Raw genomic sequence first — 17361 nt, 5'->3', positions numbered from 1 at the left:
CAGCCTGAAACCCAGAGAAGAGGAGTTCATTAGATCACACTACATCCTCTTAGCTGCAGATATTCCCATACATCTGCATCCATGCAGTGTGAATGAAGCCCTGCTGGTCTGTTAGGGTGAGACGTGTGAAGAGGGCATGGATCTGGGTATTGATCCGCACTGTGATCTCACTTTGTCTCCTGAATTATTAACGTGTGAGACCCCTAACCCCCCACTCCCGCCTCTCCTGAGGCCTGCTGTCTTCACTGTCGAGTAAGACTCAGATATTAGACTGCAGGAACCTAATGGGGAGGATTTACTGGCCACTATATTAGAAACACATGCATTGTGCTTCTACTGACTGGCCACTTTATTGGAAACAAATGCCTTGTGCTTCCTCACTGGCCACTTTATTAGAAACACCTGCCTTGTGCTTCTACTGACTGGCCACTTTATTGGAAACAAATGCCTTGTGCTTCCTCACTGGCCACTTTATTAGAAACACCTGCCTTGTGCTTCCTCACTGGCCACTTTATTAGAAACACCTGAATTGTGCTTCCTAACTGGCCACTTTATTGGAAACACCTAACTTGTGCTTCATTACAGGCCACTTTATTAGAAACACACCACCTTGTGCTTCATCACTGGCCACTTTATTGGAAACCCATACCTTGTGGTTCCACTCTCTGGCTTATGTAAGTATCTATAACACTGTGCTGTTTTTTAAACGGTAGGTAACACACACACACACACACACACACACACACACTGCCTGTCACTTCACACACTCTCAGCATCCCCGTGTCTCCTCTCTGAGTTAGGGAACAGCCTTTGTTCCGAGCTGCTATTCTCCAAGATTATTTATAGCTGCCTCAGCCGCTGGAGAACCGCACCGTCGTTCTGTGACTAAGGAGGGTCTCGCTTCACTTACCTCAGCCATTTCTCCAACGTTCCTAAATGAAACACTACCACTCACAGCCTACTCTACTCTACTCTAGTCTAGTCTAGTCCCTGACATCCTCCAACCTTCTCTGAAGACCTATGAGGCCCTCTGGGTTCCTCACTGGTTGTAAGGTCTGGTCTTCACTCGTGTGGAGATACAGTAAAATAATGAATAGAGAAGCATGGGCATCTACAAAAACCTCTCATTTCCAAAACAGTAACTTTACAGGAGAAGCAAAAACACAACACACACACACACACACACATCCCAGAACCTTCTGTGTGGAAGGTGAATTCTCTCTTGCATTTTTTTTCCGCGTCACTCTGCGAAACGGAGGAGCTGAGCCCTAAAAATATCCCTCTGCATCGGCCAGTGTGTGTGTGTGTGTGTGTGTATCTCCTAGTGTGTGTGTGTGTGTGTGTGTGTGTGTGTGTGTGTGTGATAAACCTTCTCAACCCTCACAGTCCTCTCCCTCTGTCTTACATAACATCACACATCCGTTACTATGGCAAAGGAGACTTATACAGTCCACCTCCCTCATCAAGCAAAACTCAGCCTGAACGCTGTACTCATAGGCTACAGTCCAGTTCTGCAGACTGGACCCACCTTCTAGGCCTTACTGGCCTCCACAGAGGTCCAGACCCCTGCATGGTCACGCTGACCATGGAAATGGAAGAACTGTGTTCTCTGAAATGATGGTGGTGGAGCTTCATCCAGTACTTTTAGATGGGATGACTTGGGGAGTTGGGGATGATGAGGTGGGGTGCTGGTCAATCATCCAACATCCTGAGAAAGCCTTCTTCCCTGGACAGTAGAGACAGTTACTCCAACAAACACTAAGCGTCCCAATACTTTTGTCCATTCTTATGTACATAACGAATGATGTATGCATGATTGCAGCATCACGTTCCGCTAATCCCACAACTGCATTTGAAGATGCCCACACACACGCCAAGAGACATGGTGACCCCCCCCCCCCCCTCCACCCGCGCTGGGTGGCCGCTGGGGGCAGAAAGCTGGTTACTGTGTGTAAGCTGCTCTGAGCCCTAAATGACACAGATTTGCAATAGAATGGAGTCAGATAATAATGTCCAGAACTTCCCATCCACCCACAGCCCTGCGTCCAGGGAGGAGAGGAGATGCTTTTATTAGGATTTGAATTTGATGACATTTTTGCCATATTTTGCGACACCTGTCCACACACAATACCAGCCCACCCAGCGTAAATATGAGAACCACAATCCCTGCAGAACAACACACGCTGCTCACGCTGACCAGGCAGGTTAAGCTGGTTGACCGGCTTGGCTCTTGACCAGCACAGGGTAAGTGTGGGTATTTCTGTTGAGTTTTCTGTTTGAGATTTAGCTGTTTAGATATCAACCAAAAGAACCAAGCTGGTCCACCAGCCTGACCACCACCACAGCCTGGTCCAGCCGGTCATGCTGCACCTCAGCTGAAAACGCATCAGATTTGGTCATGCTTAACCGGCTTCATGATTTAGCTGGTCCACCAGCCTGATAAAACCAGCTAAACCATCAAACATCTGAAAACACCCCCCCCCCCCAGCTTAACCAGCGTACTGACCAGTTTGGGGAGTTAGCATACCCAAGCTAGTCCACCAGCATGACTACTCAACCTATATGCTGGTCAACCAGCATGACCATCTTGATGACCAACCATTAGGCTCAATTTAAAAAACTTGCTCAATATGCTGGTCTACCAGTTTAACCAGCTTGACCAAACTAATTGAACAGCCAGCTTAGCCTGCTTGCTTACCAGCTTGATGATTTAGCTGGTCAACCAGTAAGACCATTATGGCCAAACTAACTTCATGACCAGTTTAACGACCAGTCTGGTTGTGTTGTTCATTCTGCAAGACCAGCTAAACCATTAAACCGGCTTATTTAGCTAGCTATTCATGTGGATGACCAGCGTTCTCCACCACCGTGTCCATCAAACACCAGCTTAGACCATCTGAACCCAGCTGCCAGCAGGTCTTGAGCTGGTCTTGAGCTGGACTGAGCAAGAAATGTCTAATATTAATAATAAAAACATGGTAACAGTAAGAACTCGGGCCTTTAAGGGGTTAGCAGCAGCAGCAGCAGCAGCAGCAGCAGAGAGAGAGTAAGGCTAACACACCCTGTGACCTCATACAGGGTCAGAGTGTGTGATACGGAGATGTGCCCATCAATCTGGGTCATTCAGCAGGCCCCAAGCGTCAGACTTAGGCTTAATTACAGCTCACACACCCACTGGATCCTGCAGGATGAGCTCAAACGTAGAACAAGCTGATATACACATGTGGACAAAAGTATTGGGACACCTGCTCACTCTTTTTTTTATTGCTTCTTCTGAAATCAAGGGGATTTAAAAGAGCTGATCCTGCTTTTGTTGGCATTGACGGTCTCTACTGTCCAGGGAAGAAGGTTTTCTACACATTGCTGTGAGGATTTGATTGCAGATGAGTAAAGATGAGTAAAGACATCTCCAGCAATACTACAATGTGAAGGTAGCAGGTAGCTCTCTCCACTGTCATGGGAGATGTGCAAGGAGGAAACCCGTAAAAACAAAACACACATCACGACACAAGGTATGGGTGTGTATATGAGTGTGTCTGTGAGTGTGTGTGTGAGTGTGTGTGTGAGTGTGTGTGTTTTATTGCTCTGGCTCTAAAACCAAAGCTAGAGCATGATAATTACACAGAGTTATTATCTGTTATTGGCACTAAAGCACTGAGGATACATTAGCTGTGAAACTGAGGGTGTGTGTGTGTATGTGTGTGTGTGTGTGTGTGTGTGTGTGTGTGAACTATGTTTGAGGCTTTAATGTGATTGCTGGGTTTATAGCAAGGCCCCATCACTCTCTTGTACACATGCACACACACACACACACACACACACACACACACAAACACACACACACACACACAGTGGGGGATTAAATGCTTTGAGTCCTGCCATTGTCATTTTGTTGCAGGGTGGCACATTACATAGATTTATTGGGTAGGGCCAATAGTGTGTGTGTGTGTGGGTGTGTGTGTGTGTGTGTGCTTTCTGCACTGGAGTAAATTTAAGTGAGGGTTGTATCTGATCATTATTGGATGGTAACGCATCACATTCTTCACATTCTTTAATCTCCACACTGAATATAAATTAGAATCTGATGATAAATCAAAAGCCATTGCATTTACATCACAGCCAATCAGAGCAGAGCTGGTTTGCATATACATACACATCTCATCTCATCTCATATCTCTCAAAGGTACAATGTGTGAATGTCTTTCTTTGGGTACAGAGAGGTTATAGCACAGTAATGTGGAAAGGAATTATGACCCACAAAAAATTAATAAGTAAGAATTCAGTGGAGATTTAGGAGAAATTCAGGATGAAATATGAGCTGTTTATGATTGACAGGTACAGTATTCACTATGAAAAAATTAAATTTTTACTTTTCTACATCATTAAACCAGAGCAGCTGCTCGTCATGTTACTGGAATATTTCATGATGAACGGACCAATAGAAACGCTCCAAAATGAACTTAGAACACATCTGTTTACACTGACTTGCACTGAAAGTTAGGGAGGTTTTTGCCCTCTCCTGTAAAGCTGAGACGCAAGAGTCATTTATTCATTTATTTTTGGACAGCGACAAGCTTTTTCAGCCAGATGGGCAGTATTACATCCAACCGGAGTATGATTGTTGCTCTGAATGTGTGTGTGTGTGTGTGTGTGTGTGTGTGTGCGGGCTGATCTTTCTGAGGGTAAACTGAAGCCCACCCGCGCTGCCCTGCACTCTAATGGCTCTCCTGATGGACGTTTATGAGGCATCCATTACAGCCCTGATTGTGTTAGGAGGCTTTTTTTGGCTGCAGAGACAAACATAAAACACTGAAACACACACACACACACACACTCACACACACATCTTCATGGAGAACACGAGTGTAAACCTCAGAGCTCGATTAGATTCAGTTAGGATTCATTAGAAAACGAATCCATGAACCACAAACAGTGTCTAACAGCACGAGTGTGAGATATGACTCTGTAATCGATGGTCAACAACAAGTTGTAGATGGTCTACAACAGCATAACCACACTTATCAGTGTGTGCTTCTCACACACTCACACAGGCTGGATTCACTGCCTACGCGTGCGCATGTGTGTGTGTGTGTGAACGTGTGGGAGGATTGTGGACCAAGGAAACAAAACAGGATCATTTTAAACTTATTTTAAAATGCAGCACTACACACACACACCCACACATCCACACACACACTGTAGCTTTGCTGGTGCTTCACATGGCTTCCTCTCGGTGGCCACTTTATTAGAAACACCCTGTCTTGTGCTCATGCTTCCACTCACTGGCCACTTTATTAGAAACACCTACCTTGTGCTTTCACATACTGGCCACTTTATTAGAAACCCCTAACTTGTCTATCCACTTACTGGCCACTTTATTAGAAACACCCTACCTTGTGCTTCCAGTCACTGGCCACTTTATTAGAAACACCCTACCTTGTGCTTCTACTCACTGGCCACTTTATTAGAAACACCCTACCTTGTGCTTCCACACACTGGCCAGTTTATTAGAAACACCCTACCTTGTGCATCCACACACTGGCCACTTTATTAGAAACACCCTACCTTGTGCTTCCAGTCACTGGCCACTTTATTAGAAACACCCTACCTTGTGCTTTTACTCACTGGCCACTTTATTAGAAACACCTACCTTGTGCTTCCAGTCACTGGCCAATTTATTAGAAACACCCTACCTTGTGCTTCCAGTCACTGGCCACTTTATTAGAAACACCCTACCTTGTGCTTCCAGTCACTGGCCACTTTATTAGAAACACCCAACCTTGTGCTTTTACTCACTGGCCACTTTATTAAAAACACCCTACCTTGTCTATCCACTTACTGGCCACTTTATTAGAAACACCCTACCTTGTGCTCATGCTTCCACTCACTGGCCACTTTATTGGAAACACTGACCTTCACCTCAGTTCCACACACACTAGCTAGAACTTCCCCAATCACAGCAGAGGCAGAGGCTAGAACTCAGTGCTGAGAACTTTCTAGAAGTTCCACAGGATCAGAACCCTGTCTCGTCACATCGGGCCAGACTGACTTATCTCAGAGGGACAAGATCAGGCCACACCCAGTGTGAGAGCCATCTCCGTGGTTACACTCCCGTGATTGGCTGACGGAGTACACGCCTCACCTTGTGAAGGCCTCTGCTCTTTTTACTGTTCACACACTCACACACTCTCTGAGCAACACCAGCAAGCTGCTAATGGAGATAAGAGGAGGGGACAGCAGGAACCTCTCACACAGACGCACAAACATCGGTGCCACCAACCCACAGTAGAGCAGGCTGTCCTCTCACACACAGACCCATCGGCCAAGCCCTCCTGTTCAGCCCCTGAGGGTCAGCAGTTTTACACTGGAGCTACGAGGCTAATGTAGCTAACAATTAATGGAAGCTTATGTACACCAATTAGCATGGTGCTAACTGCAGGCCTCAATCATCACGCCCTCTGCTCAAACACCTCGTCTGGAGATGTTCTCTCAGTAATCTCTAATAGACCTGCTTATCCTGAAGGCTAAGAGGGACTGGATCTCTGACCATCCTTAAGATCAGTACACCCCTTATTCTCCCTCTTCCTTTCCCCTTTCGGCTCCCCTCCGTCTCCCATTCCGCTCCACTCATGCCTGCACAGGCCTCTCCCCTGTAAAAGTATCCCTCTCATTTTAATTAAAACTGTAATCTCCTCCATCGCCTCCGGGGTCAGAGGTCAAGAAGGAACACACAGCGGGTCAAACATAAAGCCTCTGTTCTCCTCCTGCCAGCATGGGCGCCGAAAATACACTCCCTGAACCCCCTTACCTACTACCGCCACTATATGTCCAAATGTTTGTGGACACCCCTTCTAATGAGTGCATTCAAATACTGAAGAAGAAGTACTGCCAATAGAATAGGAGCATTGAGCTGTGGAGCAGTGGAAGAACTGTGTTCTCTGGAATAATGGTGGTCGAGCTCCATCCAGCACTTTTGGGATGAGCTTGTTGTTGAATGCAATCAAATCCTCACAGCAATGCTCATCCATAATCTAGTAGAAAGCCTTCTTCTCACCTGGACAGTAGAGACAGTTACTCCAAAAAATGTTTTAATAGCCTCAATTTCAGAAGAAACAATGAATGAGTGAGCAGATGTCCAAATACTTTTGTCCCTATACTGTACCATATACTTCCACTTACTGGCCACTGTAATAGAAAAAACCCACCTTCTCATCCCACTTTACACCTCTCTGACATGATTCAAGAGACGTCGAAACACAATGAAATTTAAATAAGAAAGCCCGGCCCTGTCATGTCGTTGTCATGGCAACACTGTTTATTACAGCAACTTGTTCCTCCATGGTGGTCTTGAGTGCAATGGTGGATCAGCGTTTGTTTTGTGTGGCTGCATCAGTCTTCATCAGCTCTTCTAAGGTTCCTAATTTCGACCAAATTTACACTGACAGCATTTGGCTGACTCTCGAACCCACAGCAGCACAGCGAGGGGAATGTGGAGTTAGGAGTCTTGCCCATGCTCTCTTACTGGCCTGCCCTGCCAGGGAATCAAACTTTAGTCTGCCATGCGGGAAAGCAATCCCATAATACTCTTCAACGGCCAAGAACAAAGACGCACAGTGTCAATGATGCAAAGCACTAAAGCTATTAAAGTACTAACAGCGCCCCCTTGTGGAGTTACAAGCCAGGTTCATGAGGTGCTTTGCAACTATCTGGTCAAGTTAGCAATCGCTTAGCAAACTGACCAGCCAAGTTAGTGATCCCCACAACTGGGTTAATGATCTCACTAGCCAGGTTAGCAATCTTACTAGCTGGGTTACTGATCTCATAAGTTTGGTTAGCGACCATTAAGATGGGTTAGCGATCTCACTAGCCAGGTTAGCGAGCTTGTGCTCATGCTTTGCGACATTAATGATTTTGTATGTGGATCCAAGTCTCTCTTATGTGTGTGTGTGTGTATGTGTGTGTGTGTGTGTGTGTGTGTGTGTGCAATGCAGGCTTGTTTGTTTGTGCATTCATGTGTGTGTATGCATGCATGTACTACATCAAAGCTTTCTGAGCTGTGACTGGAAGAGACTGCCAGTATAGTGACTGCACTGTGGTTTACTGTGGTCTATAAACCATCATGCATCAGTGATGGCGTCTAATAGAGCTGTTAGAACAGCCAAGAGCTTTTAATTAAAGCCACAGTTTGACCTGTAGCTACAAGGCTAATGTAGCTAACAAGTAATGGAAGCCTATGTACACCATGCATTTACCCACTCTGATCTCTTTACAGTGGAGGTGAATGGAACCAGGCACTGGTCGCCATGACTACAACAACACAGATACAACCCATAATTTATCTCCTATCCAAACCCACCAGTGCAGCTACACGAGTCTTCTGAGTTTTATATGGAATGATGATGATGATGATGATGATGAAGGTAAAATAGTGAATAGAGAATCTGAACTAATGCAGTTTTCTTTAGGGACTACTTTCTGTAGCCGCACTACACCCTGCAGCATGTATCCCTCCACCATTTTAATGATCTGGTTCTAAAAGCAGGTTCTAGAGCCGAACTCTTCTCAGAACTCTGGTAGAACAGTGTCTCAGGCATCAGGCAGCGTCTTCATCACCATTAGGTGAAGAACTTTCTGTGAGGAGCTTTTAGTAGAGCTTCAGACGTCTGCTTCCCTTCACCTCCACTGTAGAACCACAGCTCTGACTGGAGGAGCTTATCTAGAACCTCCACTGTAGAACTCCAGCTCTGACTGGGGGAGGTTGTCTAGAACTGAATCTAGAGTCATGAATGACTTTGTTGTACACAGTGTATATGCAAGCGCTCAACCCCTTAATCCCTTAGAACCCTGTATGTAGGCAGCCTGTATTTACATCACTTTCATAGGTCCTACAATTGAACCCTGTGGCACTCCACAAAATCTGGTTGAGTTCTCGCTTTAGGATTAATAACGGAATAATTAACTTAGGGTTTAAGGGGTTAAGTGACAAACCTGGCACTTGTCCCCTCCTGATGTTAACGTACAGTAAGGCCTTCAGGGAACTACGAGTACTGATCAAGCTGATCGTTCCATTCATTAGTTACTGCACTGAGAGGTAAGTGACTGTCTACGCTGTCACGGCTTCTGCCTACCTACCTTTTCCACACACACTCAGACACACACACACACTTCCTAAAGAGCTTACTGTATGTAACGGAAGCAAAGGATTTCAGAGTCTTACTCACTGACACCTTTGTTAATAAGTGTGCTGCCTGATGAATCATCGAAGGACAGATGGCTGTTACTGGGCGGCCAGATGGCCAGCTACACGTGCTCGGTTCAGCCATAGTCTTCCTGTGTGTGTAAACTACATACCTCTGCTCGCGCCGAGCCATGCCCTCTCTGTCTTACTAGAATGGTACACCGTGTTTATCTGGTCATGGCTGAATAGTGGGAGTTCAGTACGTGGAAGTGAGACAGCGTGAAACTCTAGCACTGTCGTTCCTCCTTCAAAAGAACATCCAGCAGAGCCAAAACCGAGCTGGAGAACAGACCAATTCCAAAATCCCCAAACTGTTACATCACAGTCCCGACTCCTTATTTTCCCACAGCCAAGCCTTAGTCAAAGCTGGTGAAACCAAAATGAAAGTAAAATGTTGTTGATACTAGAGAGCAGATCATCACCTCCAGACTCTGCTAGTGATGGGAATAAGGTTGCTACGGAAACCAGGCCTCAAACTCGGCACGCAATGAAGTGAAAGCCAGGAAGCAAACCGGGCTCCACACTACTCTAAAAGCTATTCTATTGAACAATAGCTAATATACACTATATGTCCAAATGTTTGTAGACACCTGTAGAGAAGAAGTACTGCCAATAGAATAGGACTCTCTGGAGCAAATAGTAAACATGAACCTATTGGCTCCATGCTGCCTAAGGCCAGGTGTGGGCTAGAGGGGTATAAAGCCCCTTGGATGGATAAAGCTCCATCCAATACTTTTGTACTTTTGGAAAAAGTTGGGGATAATGAGGTGGGGCGGTGAACATCAACCAACATCTTGTTGCTGAATACAATCAAATTCTCACAGCAGTGCGCATCCAAAATCTAGTAGAAAACCTCCTTCAACAAAAGCAGGATCAACTCTTTTTAATACTCTTGATTTCAGACAAATACAATAGGGGGGAATGAGCAGGTGTCCCAATACTTTTGTCCAAGTCGTGTAGATTAGTGAAGTCTTTAGTTGGGTGGAAATCAGACAGATCTAGGCCCCTAGATAGCCACAAACAGTGGAGCTACATGTCATTAAAGCTACATATGAGCGTATGTAACCCTGTAGTGACTGTACCTGCTTACATACTCCCAATAATATGTGATATATATGAGGAAACACACATTACTTGCTAGTACCCTACAGACAGATATGAGGTCTACAGACAGATATTAGGTCTACAGACAGATATGAGGTCTACAGACAGATATTAGGTCTACAGACAGATATTAGGTCTACAGACAGATATGAGGTCTACAGACAGATATTAGGTCTACAGACAGATATGAGGTCTACAGACAGATATGAGGTCTACAGACAGATATTAGGTCTACAGACAGATATGAGGTCTACAGACAGATATTAGGTCTACAGACAGATATTAGGTCTACAGACAGATATGAGGTCTACAGACAGATATTAGGTCTACAGACAGATATTAGGTCTACAGACAGATATGAGGTCTACAGACAGATATTAGGTCTACAGACAGATATGAGGTCTAGCAAAACATGGAACTGGCTTCACCTTCATCCAACAGCGAGGGTCTCACTCACCAAAGCCAATATTAACGGCCCCTGAGAGCAGAACGGCTAAAGGCTGCCGCTGTTCTTGCCCATTCATCCAGACTGGGGGGCATTTCTAAAGAGCAGGTGCACTTTGTTGGGAAGATACTCCTTTCCCTCACCTTTCAGTGGGACAGTAATGCTAGCCCACCCTTCATTTAGCCAGTCCACCCATTGGTGGGCAAGCATAGGCTAGTCTGCTTCTCAGTGGGATAGTTCTGGGCTAATCCACCCTTCACTGTAACTGTATGATTCTGTGGGCCGGTTACTCGGCAGGGCAGTGAAAGGGCAGATCTAGGCTAGTCCACCCCTCAGCAGAGCAGATCAGGGCTAGCCTGTCCACCCTTCAGTGAGCCCACACTTCAATAGGCAGTTCTAGGCCAGTCCAACATTCAGTGGGCAGTCATTGTCTTGCACACATTGGCTAGGTCGGTTTTAGGCTAGTCCACTATTCACTTATAGGCTAGTCTGCCTCTTGGTGGGGCAGTTACAGTTTAGTCCACCTCTAGGTTGGACAGTTCAAGGCTAGTCTACCTCTTGGTGGGGCCGTTACAGGCTAGTCTACCAATTTGTGGGGTAGTTACAGTTTAGTCCACCTCTTGGTGGGGCAGTTCAAGGCTAGACCACTTCTAGATAGAGTAGCTACAGGCTAGTCCACCTCTTGAGGGGCCAGTTTCAGGCTAGGCCAGCTCCTTGTGGGGTAGTTACAGTGTAGTCCACCTGTTTGTGGGGTAGTTACAGTCTCGTCCACCTGTTTGTGGGGTAGTTACAGTGTAGTCCACCTGTTTGTGGGGTAGTTACAGTGTAGTCCACCTGTCTGTGGGGTAGTTACAGTCTCGTCCACCTGTTTGTGGGGTAGTCACAGTGTAGTCCACCTGTTTGTGGGGTAGTTACAGTCTCGTCCACCTGTTTGTGGGGTAGTTACAGTGTAGTCCACCTGTTTGTGGGGTAGTCACAGTGTAGTCCACCTGTTTGTGGGGTAGTTACAGTGTAGTCCACCTGTTTGTGGGGTAGTTACAGTGTAGTCCACCTGTTTGTGGGGAAGTTACAGTGTAGTCCACCTGTTTGTGGGGAAGTTACAGTGTAGTCCACCTGTCTGTGGGGTAGTTACAGTGTAGTCCACCTGTTTGTGGGGTAGTTACAGTGTAGTCCACCTGTTTGTGGGGTAGTTACAGTGTAGTCCACCTGTTTGTGGGGTAGTCACAGGGTAGTCCACCTCTTGGTGGGGTAGTTACAGGGCAGTCCACCATTCAGGGGGTGGTGAAAGGCCAGCTCACTATTACTATGCACTCAAGCACTCAGCGGTCAGTTCTAGACTAGTCCACTGTTCAATATGGCAGTTCCAGCTAGCACACCACTTATGGGGCAGCTGTAGGTTAGTTCCCCCTGCAGTGGGCAGCTCCAGACCAATCCAGAGGTTTCTGACCCCTGCTAGGACGAAGCACCTGCTGTGAGCTTCCCTCTCCCCCATCTCTCCCATCTCCCACTGCTGTAATCTCACAGCCTGCATCACACTAAATCCCCTGACTGTGTGTGTGTGTGTGTGTGTGTGTGTGTGTGTGTGTGTGTGTGTGTGTGTGGAGGCAGAGCCGGTGGCACGAGCATCACACAGCACGGTCCTGCGCCATCATCTCACACCCTCACCCTCACATCCACCCTCATCATCATCATCATCCTCATCATCAACACCACCAGCAGCTCACCGTGTAAACCCCCACCCAGAACGAAGCTCCTACCTTTAATCGCAGAGTCAGTGTCTCTCTCCCTTCCTCTCTCTCTCTCTCTCTCTCTCTCTCCCCGCAGAGAATCCAGCACATTCAGCACGCGCTCCTCCTGACTCTGCTCCTGCGATCCGGGTTAAGCCCGTGTCTCAGCGCGCGCGCGCGTGTGTGTGTTATCAGTGCCGAGGCCGCGAGCCCCTGCGCTCTCTGATAGCTCCGCGCGCCACCGGGGGGGCGGAGACTGCAGGCACGACCACAGCACGCCCCACCCACGACACTGTGATTGGTTCTTAGTGTCCCGCCCATGCGCTGTGATAGGCTGATATAAATGATGATGGACTTCCTCGAAACAGCTCTTACTGGACGGAGGTCCATCATCAGCTGTGCAGAATCTCAGTACATACATCATATACATAAAGTATTGGGACACCTGCTGTGATGATAGATGACCACTAACCACCTCATCCCATCCTAAAAGTACTGGATGGAGCTCCTCCACCATCATTCCAGAGAACACAGTTCCTCCACTGCTCCACAGCTCCTCAATGCTGGGGGGCTTTATACCCCTCTAGCCCACGCCTGGCATTATTAGGCAGCATGGAGCCAATAGGGTCATGATGTTGATCTGCTCCAGAGAGTCCTATTCTATTGGCAGTACTTTTTCTCTACAGGGACTAGACAAGCTGTGTGTGCATTTGCACATCTGTGTCAGCAATGGGTGCAGCTTAAAGTAGCTGAATGCGCTCATTAGAAGGGGTGTCCACAAACATTTGGACATATAGTGCATATATATATATATATATTGTCCATGTTTGTATATGTGTGTGTATTAATAGCAGGCAGTGTTTTGTCTTTGGATGCACTGACAGGACATTCCCTCACTACAGCTTTCTGTCTGATTAGAGCGCCCTCTGCTGTTCATGTGTGAGCAAAGGGACTTTTGCTTTTTGTGTGTGTGTATAGAAACTTTTTAAAAGTTCTTTACCAGTGTAAATGTTTTAAAAAGTACATATATACACACTTTTAGAAAGGTGCATGCAAAGATTAGATATTTTGAGATATATATATAGCACCTCATATTACTATAATAATATTATTATGAAATGTCACTGCACTGAGTAAAAAAAAAATACACTTATTGGTACAAATGGTTGTACATTAACAGTCAAAACCATTTATTGCATTTATTATTCTGATTTTCTTATTCTGATATGTTTATTATTCTGAATCTTCATTTACATTAAGTATTATTATAATAAGGATCTTTATTTATTACATTTTGAGACATAAAGTAAAATAAAAAAATTCAAAATGTAATAAATCTAAAGTAAAATTTTCAGATGCAAACGTCTGCTTAAATGTCATGTTGTTGATGTTTTGAGCAACAATAAGTGAACAAATTTACAGTAAACAAACTTATTAGATTTTCTGCACATTTTATATAAATGTTTTATTCCCCCTATTGAATTTAACAGGGTGGTAAACAATAAAATGTAAGATATTTAAGATGCTATTCTGGTTTTGTTTGTTTGTAATATGTTAAATAAGGCAAATAAACAGTAATTATGCTTTAGGATATGCTGACGTGTGTCTCTGCAAAGGATGTGTTCACTGACATACAGTCCAGGGGTGTCCAAACTTTTGCACAAGACTGTACTGATTTTTAATAAGTGGCTTCTCGTCTAGTACGATCTTCAGATCTTCAGTAGGTCGTGGTGTGCTGGCCGGTCAGGGTGTCCAGGAGATGACCTGTATGGCGGTGGCTGATGCCCGCTGGATGATGGGCTCTGGATGGTGCAGGCGGGTCTGCAGGAGGGGCAGGTGCTGAAGCAGTTGGTCCCGAGCCCTGGGGACTTCCGCCAGACAGGTGAGGGCCCGCAGGGCGTTAGCACACACCGCCCTGTCCTCACACTCCACCAAACGCAGCAGAGGGGCCAGAGCACCGGCCTCCAGGGCCTGGAACTTCCCTACATTGATTCAAAATGTCAAGATGAACGGACCAATAGAAATGCTTAAAAATTAATTTGGAAAAAATATATAAATCAAATATATTAGATATAATATCAGATGTTTGTGTTCTTCCGTCTGCAGCTTCTGCTCTTTCAGAAGGTCAGTTGAACTGACCTTTGGTGATGACCGCAGTGTTCATGATGGCTCCGGCAGCGTTAGCCCTGACCTCCAGGTCTTCATCAGTCAGCAGCTGGACCAAAACAGGCAGCACCTCCTCTTCACACACCTTCACCTTCCCCTGCAGATGAACACTGAGCGAGCGAGGAGAGAGAGAGAGAGAGAGAGAGAGAGAGAGAGAGAGAGAGAGAGAGTGAAACACCTCCACACGCTTTGAGGAGAGAGTGTGTGGTGTGTGTGTGTGTGTGTGTGTGGACGTTACCTGATGGTCATCATGACGGAGGAGGCCGCCCTGCGGATGTTGGTGGAAGGGTGTGTGAGTTGCTCCTTCAGCACAGACACTTTCCTGCTGGCCAGATCAGCCAGAGTGTCCAACTGCATGCAGCAGCTCAGGGTGGACAGGATGAGCTCTCGGATATCCTCCGTCTCCACGGCGACCTTCATCACCAGCCTAGGCACCAAACCCAGGGACACCATACACACCACACCTGCGGAGAGAGACAGAGAGACAGAGGGAGAGAGAGAGAGACATAATTAACCATTACCACCCATGTGATTACAGCGCAGTCCAGTCTGAGAGCCCGTTCTGGTGTCTGCAAACATTTGGCCATTTAGTGTACATGAATGGTCAGTGGTCAGTAAGACACAAACCTGCAGGAAATCCGGACATCATCTTCAGGGCTTGGTGTGTGTTTCTGCGACAGGCGTCCACAGGCTCGTCCAGCAGCTCTGAGAGACAGCTGACCACGTCCAGCCTCAAAAACGCCTCCCTGTGGAAGCATAAGGTAGGGGTTTCTAATAAAGTGGCCAGCGAATGGAAGCACATAGTAGGAGTTTCTAATAAAGTGGCCAGTGAGTAAAAGCACAAGGTAGGTGTTTCTAATAAAGCGGCCAGTGAGTGTTGTGTAATCTGAATTGACTCACCTGCCTACGCTGTGTGTGGTCAGCAGATAAAGCACCTCAGTAGTTGCTGTCCTGACCAGGGTATCTTCATCCTTCAGCAACACCTTCAGCCTCTCCAGACAACCTAAACACCACAAAACAACAGGTAAATACCAACAAACAAACAATCCACTTCATGTTATATAGAGTTAATTACAGGTAGACACTCTCACTGACCACTGACTTTATGTTTATTTGGGTTTATTCTAATGTTATATAGAGTTAATTACAGGTAGACACTCACACTGACCACTGACTTTATGTTTATTTGGGTTTATTCTAATGTTATATAGAGTTAATTACAGGTAGACACTCACACTGACCACTGACTCTATGTTTATTTGGGTTTATTCTAATGTTATATAGAGTTAATTACAGGTAGACACTCTCACTGACCACTGACTCTATGTTTATTTGGGTTTATTCTAATGTTATATAGAGTTAATTACAGGTAGACACTCACACTGACCACTGACTCTATGTTTATTTGGGTTTATTCTAATGTTATATAGAGTTAATTACAGGTAGACACTCACACTGACCACTGACTCTATGTTTATTTGGGTTTATTCTAATGTTATATAGAGTTAATTACAGGTAGACACTCTCACTGACCGCTGACTTTATGTTTATTTGGGTTTATTCTAATGTTATATAGAGTTAATTACAGGTAGACACTCACACTGACCGCTGACTTTATGTTTATTTGGGTTTATTCTAATGTTATATAGAGTTAATTACAGGTAGACACTCACACTGACCACTGACTTTATGTTTATTTGGGTTTATTCTAATGTTATATAGAGTTAATTACAGGTAGACGCTCTCACTGACCACTGACTTTATGTTTATTTGGGTTTATTCTAATGTTATATAGAGTTAATTACAGGTAGACACTCTCACTGACCACTGACTGTATGTTTATTTGGGTTTATTCTAATGTTATATAGAGTTAATTACAGGTAGACACTCACTGACCACTGACATTATGTTTATTTGGGTTTATTCTAATGTTATATAGAGTTAATTACAGGTAGACGCTCTCACTGACCACTGACTTTATGTTTATTTGGGTTTATTCTAATGTTATATAGAGTTAATTACAGGTAGACACTCTCACTGACCACTGACTCTATGTTTATTTGGGTTTATTCTAATGTTATAAATATGGACATATATAACATGCTGCTCCATACCGTGGTAAATGGCCTCATAAGCTCGCTCCGGGTCGTGAACGAGGTCTCGTAGTGCCGCTAGCGCCCCCTGCCGGACTCTAAGCTCTGCGTGCTGCAGTTCCGCCGTTAGCCGCGGGAGGGCACGCTGACCGAACGCTAGCGGCGCCTGATTTCGATCAATGATCGGCGGCGACTGCTCCGAAATCCGCGTGCCGGCCATCACGCGCCGAGGTGAAGTGTGTTAACTGTGTAAAGGGTGTAAAAACTATATATATATATGTATGTATATATGAGGTAAATAAGCGTCAACAAGCCCCCGCGCGCTGTGTTTACGGCCTGCTTCTGCGGTGGTGTTGACACCGCTGACTTACTTGTGTTGCTAGTGGCGTTGCTAGGCAACTACGCGATAAACCTACCTTGTTGTTTGGCAACAAGAGAAAGTGCGTGGGCAGACACGGGGCGCGTCCCAAACCGAGGACTGCTCCCATCTGACTGAGGCAGGGGGTTCACTGCTGCTGAAGTCCCAGGTCGAAGAAGAACCCTCTGTTGGTACTTTATAGAACCCGTCTAACAGTTCCTTAAGAGTGG

The 17361-nt window shown here is 45.7% G+C and overlaps 2 protein-coding genes across 2 annotated transcripts in view; both read right to left on the bottom strand.

Annotated features, from left to right (window-relative positions):
• Positions 1-12740, bottom strand: part of LOC140557788 (dematin-like) — a 27543-nt gene extending 14803 nt beyond the window's left edge. The window contains exons 1-2 of the mRNA XM_072682567.1: positions 12545-12740; positions 1-4 (exon numbers count right to left, since the gene is read on the bottom strand). The exon at positions 1-4 is cut by the window's left edge and continues 45 nt beyond it. The gene's annotated coding sequence lies outside the window, so the exon portion shown is untranslated. The remainder of the gene's footprint in view (positions 5-12544) is intronic.
• A 1147-nt stretch (positions 12741-13887) lies between these two features.
• On the bottom strand, positions 13888-17124 carry rsph14 (radial spoke head 14 homolog). The gene is made up of 6 exons (XM_072681156.1): positions 16795-17124; positions 15581-15683; positions 15308-15426; positions 14919-15144; positions 14654-14790; positions 13888-14496 (listed from the first exon to the last, which is right to left on the bottom strand). Exons 1-6 carry the CDS (start codon positions 16991-16993, stop codon positions 14258-14260), a joined length of 1023 nt encoding a protein of 340 aa, XP_072537257.1. The 5' UTR covers positions 16994-17124; the 3' UTR covers positions 13888-14257.
• Between the last annotated feature and the right edge of the window lie 237 nt (positions 17125-17361).

Source organism: Salminus brasiliensis, chromosome 6 (assembly GCF_030463535.1).
Source record: "Salminus brasiliensis chromosome 6, fSalBra1.hap2, whole genome shotgun sequence".
Lineage (NCBI taxonomy): Eukaryota > Metazoa > Chordata > Actinopteri > Characiformes > Bryconidae > Salminus > Salminus brasiliensis.
This window is presented reverse-complemented; position numbering and strand designations above follow the sequence as displayed.